At 42.0% G+C, this 7,792-nt stretch overlaps 1 protein-coding gene across 1 annotated transcript in view; it reads left to right on the top strand.

Moving 5' to 3' along the window:
- Positions 1 to 5,101, top strand: part of LOC308102798 (polypeptide N-acetylgalactosaminyltransferase 14-like) — a gene marked incomplete at its 5' end in the record, with an annotated part of 71,776 nt that extends 66,675 nt beyond the window's left edge. Inside the window, one exon of the mRNA XM_080452653.1 lies at positions 3,087 to 5,101. Coding sequence (XP_080308779.1) covers positions 3,087 to 3,245 — 159 coding nt within the window. The 3' untranslated portion in view covers positions 3,246 to 5,101. The remainder of the gene's footprint in view (positions 1 to 3,086) is intronic.
- Between the last annotated feature and the right edge of the window lie 2,691 nt (positions 5,102 to 7,792).

Raw genomic sequence — 7,792 nt, 5'->3', positions numbered from 1 at the left:
AAAGCTCCCATAAAGGGTGAAACACACCACTAAACTTGCCCTGCCAAGCAAATAGCGTTTCGGTGCTCCAACGCTATATGCGTGTATTTAAATTAGGTAATTATGCCTAAATAACATTTGCCTCAAAATCCACCCCTTTCTATGCAAATGAGCCACATTGCAAAAACACCAGCGCTAATAGCCATACACAGAGTGAAAGTTATTAGCGTCTCCAGAGAGTTAGTGGTAATTGAAGCACATATAAGTGATCATTGCAGCAGTGATTGTAGCCATGGCGAAGAAATCTTCATGCCATGTGGGTTCCTGAGCAGATGTTTTGACCCTCTAGTACAGTGCTTCTCAACCTGTGGGTCGGGACCCCCACTGATTTGGGGGGGGGTCCCCAGCCCAGATGACAGTGAAGTGACAATTTAAGGACCTTTTTAATACCTAAAAGAAAAGACCATCTCTGCATCAAAAGTAATCAACAAACTATAGTATAACAACTGGTCAAACATTGGCGAAATTGTCAAATAAGATAAAAAAGTGGCAACATTTTTGAAAATAGACGATCTACAAGCTCACAACGCCTCGCATTGCGAGGTTGTAGATCTGCTATTTTGACAATATTTATCTGTGGAACCGAGTCAAACTAAATTGAATGCCTCAACTCCTACAATTCCAAGTGCTTATCAGGGTGGGGCGGAGGGGGGGGGGGGGTCCCCAGTTCAAATAGTTTATTTTGGGGGGGTTCGCGGCCTGGCCCTGTGGAGGGGTTAGGGGGGCATCAAACTCATTTTAGAAGATCACAATGCGTCGCATATGTGAGCTTGTAGGTCTGCTATTCTCGGCGTGCAGCGCCATCGCGTGACATACATTAACTTCAGGTCTTGGACTAAACAACAGGAATATGTATATTATATATTCTGTTTGCATTTCCTCCTGCAAGGGAGAGATGGAGAGAGAGAGAGAGAGAGAGAGAGAGAGAGAGAGAGAAGGGTTAGGGTTAGAGAGAGAGAGAGAGAGAGACACACACAAGTGAAGACAGCAGAGACAGATATATTTTTATAACTGTATCAGACAGTGTAACGAGGGCCCTGCATGCTAATTGATTTTCTTTTAATTATTACCCCCGTTCTTTCAATTAAACAGCACGCTTCCCCCGTCGCCACGGCGATATGAGCATGTCATCAGCACAGCTGAGTCCTCTGTTCCTTTGATCACAGCAACAATAGGACTAAAAGCCTGTGTGTGTGTGTGTGTGTGTGTGTGTGTGTGTGTGTGTGTGTGTGTGTGTGTGTGTGTGTGTGTGTGTGTGTGTGTGTGTGTGTGTGTGTGTGTGTGTGTTTCATATCCGTGTTGGTACAAGGTCTACCAGATACAGATACATGACAGCGATACGCTTCAGTGGCTCAGCTAACAAAAGCTCTCTCTCCAGGCACACGCACACACTCTGCCTTACTTTCCTCCTCTGTTCTTCTCTCTCTCTCTCTCTCTCTCTCTCTCTCTCTCTCTCTCTCTCTCTCTCTCTCTCTCTCTCTCTCTCTCTCTCTCTCTCTCTCTCTCTCGATATAAAACCTTCCCATGCCATGTCTGATCTGATCTTCTGCTTTGTTCTCAATCTAACGAACACACACACACACACACACACGCACACGCACACGCACACGCACACGCACACGCACACACACGCACACACACACACACACACACACACACACACACACATCCATGCTTCAAAGCATTTCTGTGTTGTTGATTTAAGAACATAGAAGACAAGATAAGATCAGATAAGATAAGCCATTAGGAGATCAATTGAGGTGTTATAGCAGCAACATTATAGTGATAATGAAACATAGGAGAGGTTCAGGTAAGAGTCAAGAACCAAACCAAGATGAATATAAATAAAAATACAGTTTCTGGCCTTAGATATCTGCACTGCATCTCTGCAGTGATGGAATAAGTCTCATTTTTACTTAAGTAAAAGTGTCAATACTCTATTGTAGAAGCACAAGTACAAGTCCAGTATTCAAGATTTACTTAAAAGTACAAAAGTATTGGTATCAAAATATACTTAAAGTACCAAAAGTAAAAGTATAACGAATGAATAGTATGTACTGTTTATCAACAATGAATAGCCTGTTGGCACGCACGCACACACAACCATCCTCAAGTAACAGTTCTAGACCCTGATTCAGTACTCTCGTAATGTAATGGTACACAAAGTTGAAAGATAGACAGAGGTTGCCACCTTGTGGTGAATGTTTGGAAGTACAGCTAATCGACCAGAAATGTTATGACAGTTAGTGCTCTACATCCAAATGTTTCTCAAATCGCCAAACCAACTGAGTTAGAACATGAAAATGACATCCTCTTAATGGAATGTGGGAGAAATCCGCCACACACATTACAACAATGCAAAACAAAAATGACTGCAGACTACGATGGATTTAAAACACAACATTAATGATTAAAAAAACGACCTCAGTGCCGTTTCAACCCAGGGCACACAAACCAATACAACAGTCAAACCAATACGATATATATGATATAGTAGTTTTATATGTGTACATTTTAGAGTATATAATTTAAGTTACGTTTGAGTTAACTACTCCAACATTTAGGTCCGACTGTATGTATGTATGTGTTAGCCTGGAAACCAGACGAATCTGCCCCCGAAGTTGTGGGGCACCAATCAGGAACCAGTATGCAAATATGGTTTATCACCAGAGGCATCTTTTTAAATCCGCCCCTTGGAAATGCAGATTCCACACAGAGATTCCAGACTAATATCTACGAAGTGATATTAGTCTGCCCTTGCCAGGCTATGTATGTATGTATGTAAGCATGTGTTTGATAACACTGAATATAAATAGTGATGTGAGGTATTTAGTGTGTACTGTACAGTGACTGATTGTGAATGATCCTTCTGTTTAGTAAACTCATATTTCTTTGGTCTATGCATCCATGATGTCATCTTGGCTGCTGTATCACTTGAACTAATGTAATATAATGTAACATAATGTGCTCTCTGTGTCCCTCCCAGTAACATAATGTAACATCATGTAACATAATGTAACATAATGTGCTCTCTGTGTCCCTCCCAGCGCTGGCAGAAGTCAGGGACTCATCTGGAGCACCTGGTCTCTCGGTTCTGTCTGGACTCAGAAATGGCTCTAGATGGACTGGACTCTTCACGCATGCTGGTCATCAGCCCCTGTGAACTCAGTGCCTACACACAGAGATGGGACGTCCCCTTCTCTTGACCCCGGACCCCCTAAACCGTTGACCTTTCATCTCTGTGAACTTTGAACCTAACAAACACAGATGTGGACATTAAAAAGTTGCTGGCCAATATGATGTTTTTAAAAGCTCAAAAAAGGAAACGTTGGAGTGCATCTTTGATCGTCAAAAACAAAGTGCATGAACTTGTCAGTTACAGGGTGACGCACTGAATAAAGGGTGAAAACTTGAGAAGATATTCCAAGGACCCTGAGCTGACAGGGGCCCTCAGAGATAGAGCAGTTTATAGGTTTTATTGTTTAATAAATAATATTGAGATGTCAGGGTTTATAGGTTTTATGGTTTCATAAATAACGTGGAGGGTTCAGCAGGATGCTGGCTGGCTACAGGTGTGGGAATTCTGCCAAGACGAAGAGCTTCTGTTTCCTTCTGTTGGTGTATGGAAAACCTGAAGGAAAAACAAAACAATGAACTTTCCTTTTTCAGGAGGCTTAGGAGTGCTAATAACAGACTGAGCACATCTCTCAAATAATATTTTTGACTGGTTCTGCAAACATTGAAGCACTGATGATGTGAGCTGTCAGCATGCACAAAACCATGACACTTATCTTTCCTCTCCTTGAGAACTGTCTGACAATTCACCGGAGCAATGCCTCTAGGAATCTGAAATGTATTTTTTTCTCTAGATTTATTTGAGCACCAAGTCACCGATTCAGATCCACTACTTTATTACTGCTAACGTGTCAACGTTATTGCAGGTTTCATATCCTTAAAACTGTTTTATTTACATACCTACTACTAGGATTGCATAATTGATGCACAAATAAATTACAATACATAACAGTAAACGTGAACATTTATGAAACACCAAAAGAAACTTTCTTTTGCGAGACAATGCAACCTTTTAGACCAGTTTTGTGTCTCAGAGTTATTCAGAGTAAAAACTAACACAACAGTCTTTTAGAACCGCACAAACACAGCACCAGGCATGGACTAGCTATCAGGAAGTTTGGGGATTTTCCCAGTGGGCCTGTTTCTTTTCTTCTTCTTTTTTTTTGTTTTTGTTTTTAGCAGCCCACATTACATTAAATGTATGTACGTATACTGGTGCATCTCTCTCTCACACAGACATGCTACGTTGCATGATTCTCCCTTGTCCCTCCATTGACGGCCTTAGCTATATTTCACCCATTTCAGTTGCGGTGGGTCCCTCCCTCCCTGCACCCATTTCGGATGCTGTCAATGCAATGAATGGGACAATTATCATGTTGAATCAGATGATTGAGTGTTCTAAGTAGGTCAGATACTGACCTAACCACGTTTAATCAGACTATTGATTGGATCTAATCAAGAGATACTGACCTAGGCTACAGACGGAGGTGTTTTGTATAAAGTATAGTTTTGGACCGTGTCGGAGGCGCGCCGTCTCAAGCGAACTGGAGCCACGAGAGGCACCACCGAGCGAGCCAAAGCGAGCGAGTTGCCGTGCCAAACGCTTTGACGTTCGCTTGAGCCGACTCAGCGCCGTCCGAGTTATGTACCGATAGGCACAGAATCGTATATCATGTTGTGAGGAGAGCTCTGCCACCGGCTAGGTTAGTATCTCGCGTATCTGATTAAACGTGGGTAGGCCAGTATCTCACCTACTTAGACCATTCAATCGTCTGATTCAACGTGATAATGTTCCATTCAGTGCATTGATAGCATCCGAAGCCGGTGGCCCCCCTACTGACATGCAATAATTGAATAACTCAGCCATTTACGGTAGTGGCCAGGGCCCCAGATGCTCAAAGGAGTAGTTCATTTAGTTTTATTTTCTATCAATTGCACACCCCATGAAGCCTTGAATTCATAGATATCTTTTTGTTTTTGTCACATTTCTGAGCCAATAATTTTATGACCGGCGGAGTCTCCTACCGGGGACATTAGCATCTTTCCGCCGGGCATCAAATGATTGGCTCAGGAATGCGACAAAAACAAAAAAATCTCATGAATTCAAGGCTACATGGGGTGTGTAATTGATAGAAAATAAGTAATTTTTTGGGTGAACTACTCCTTTAAGGCCATTGCTGCCCTCACTCCCTAGTCGAACATGGCTAGGCTAGCACAATCACGACAAGGTATAAGTATGTAACAAAAGTTAAACATTTCCCAGTGTTCCTGTGTTTCAGTGCAGTTTTTGCCTACAGTTGTGACCTACTTCAGTCTGTGACTCCAGTGAACACTGTTTTGCAATTTCAGCTGCCAACAACAGGAGCAGATAAATCCCCTTGAGAGTGAACAGGTGAACAGGTTGCTTTTAATCTTGAAAAACCAGTGTCATTACAGTATCCCGCCCAAAGCACAAGCGAATACGTAAGCAGACGGTATACAAATGGGTCACAGTCAGTGTAGTAGGCCACTGTGCTCTTTCCGCATACACATGCACACCCGCACGCATGCTTACACACACACGTGTGTGTGTGTGTGTGTGTGTGTGTGTGTGTGCGTGGGTGTTAAAATGCAATTCTAAAAGTGTTGCATTTGAATATTGACCATTTTTATGTTGTAATCTTTTCATTTCACATGAATTATTGTTGAATAATGAGTGGATCTCTCTGATTGATTGGTTTGTGATGATGAACCTGGTCAGTTATTCAAAAACAAATAGCCTTACACACCTGTGTTCGATGAACTGCTTAGTGCTTAGCCAATAAAGAAGTGCAGCCCCTGTCCCTCTGACTCCATTGTCTCATAGCATTGATTCACAACCCTGGGACTGTATTTATAGTTACAGGGTTGCACTACAATAACAGGGTCACATGTTCTTCAGTTCACCCAGCAGGGACAATCTGTTATCTATGGCAGGGGTCTTCAACCTTTTCCAGTCCAAGGACCCCTTAGGTGAATGTGAGATGAAGCAGGGACCCCCCCCCCCCCCCCCCATTACTTATTGTATAAAATTGTGTTGCAAATTAAACTTTTCATAGATTTCATACATAGCTTCATAGACTTGTTTGATTCACCACTTAAACCCTCAACTTAGAAAACGTTGTCTGCTCTTTTTATTCCCTACACCAAACCTCTTTGCCGAAAATAGCCAATCTACAAGCTGCGAGGCGTTGTGAGCTTGTAGATCTGCTATTTTCGGCGGTTAAAGTGGTTAATTTACAAAAAAAGAGTTCCTGTGACCCCTTGTAACTGAGGACCCCCTAGGAGCCTCAGACCCCCTGTTGGTCTATGGCCAAATTAAATGTTTATGTATAGTTTAGGATAATACAGCGATTCTCAACCTGTGGGCCCACTGGTGGGCCGTGAGGATATTGCATGTGGGCCCCAAAATAATTGCCAAAACACTAAGATTTTAATGATAATAATTTATAATTATATTATAAGATTCATTAAAGAAAAGAAAATCATGGTATTTTTCCTTTAAAACCTTGAAAAAATAGCTTTCATTGTTATACTGATAACTAAGAACTTCAAGTAGTTAGTTCCATTGACCAAGCCAGAACACAATCCATTGATTGATCATTAAAATGCATGCCGCCCACCCATCTGACCACTTAATATCTAACCACTTCAGTGGTTGTAGCAAAGGAAGATAGTTTGCGTACCCTCTGGAGTAAAACATTAATTGGCAATTAAGAACTGGTTAGTAAAAATAGTAAAACAATATAACACCAAAATGAATAGCAAAATACTGGATACATTCCTACACATGAGTTATGTCGTTGACAGGTAGACTGAGTGCTCTGTAGTCTGATCTCATCAAAACAAACACGATTCCAGTTCAGGATTTGAAGCTAAACCATGCTTAAAGACATGTCTAAAATCCTTGTGTCCTGAGGTCATAGTCAAAACAGCGTGTGTGTTTAATCCCTGAAGCAGCCAATGTGTGTCCATGCCATAGCCAAGCACCCTGAGCAAGGCAATGCACCTGTCAAGTGTTCACGTGCCCAACCTGTCAGTAAGTTGCCTGGATACTGAGGGCATTTCAAGCACATCAGTACAGTTTTACATCAACCCAAGATGTTCAGAGAGGAATGGGTCAATATCACAGAGAAAAGTTATCATGCTTGAGCTTGCAGTAGTTCCTTTGTTCTTCACTGTATCGATGACAAAACGTGCCTTGTCATTTTTCCCCTGCATCCCGCCGGCCATCTCCCGCTCAGCTTCGGTTATCACCCTGGTTTCTAAAAGTTTGTCCAGGAGACTGTTGAGATTGGGAAGTGAGACCCTGTTGATGAAGCTGCTCCTCATAGACAACATTCTCTCTTCCACTTCGAGACTCAGCATACGTTGAACCTGTTGTCTTCTTAAAGCAGGAGCTGAAAGGTGTACACAGCGTTTCCATGCACAAAGGTTAGTGTCTCTTAGAAGCAATGTAAGAAGCTTAAACCTGCCCTTTAAAATCACATCAAATGTTTCGATGTAATTGTGATATGATGATTCATTAACTTAAAATGTTGCCATATCTGGTTGAATTATGATGGAGTCATTTTCAGGTGAAGTTGAGAGGGTGTATTCTTGCTTTGGTATTAGTTCACAGGTAGGGTTTCCAATATAAGTCTCTTCTCCAACTAGCTTC

This window comes from Gymnoscopelus braueri (genome assembly GCF_963280865.1).
Source record: "Gymnoscopelus braueri genome assembly, chromosome: 16".
Taxonomy (NCBI): Eukaryota; Metazoa; Chordata; class Actinopteri; order Myctophiformes; family Myctophidae; genus Gymnoscopelus; species Gymnoscopelus braueri.
This window is presented reverse-complemented; position numbering and strand designations above follow the sequence as displayed.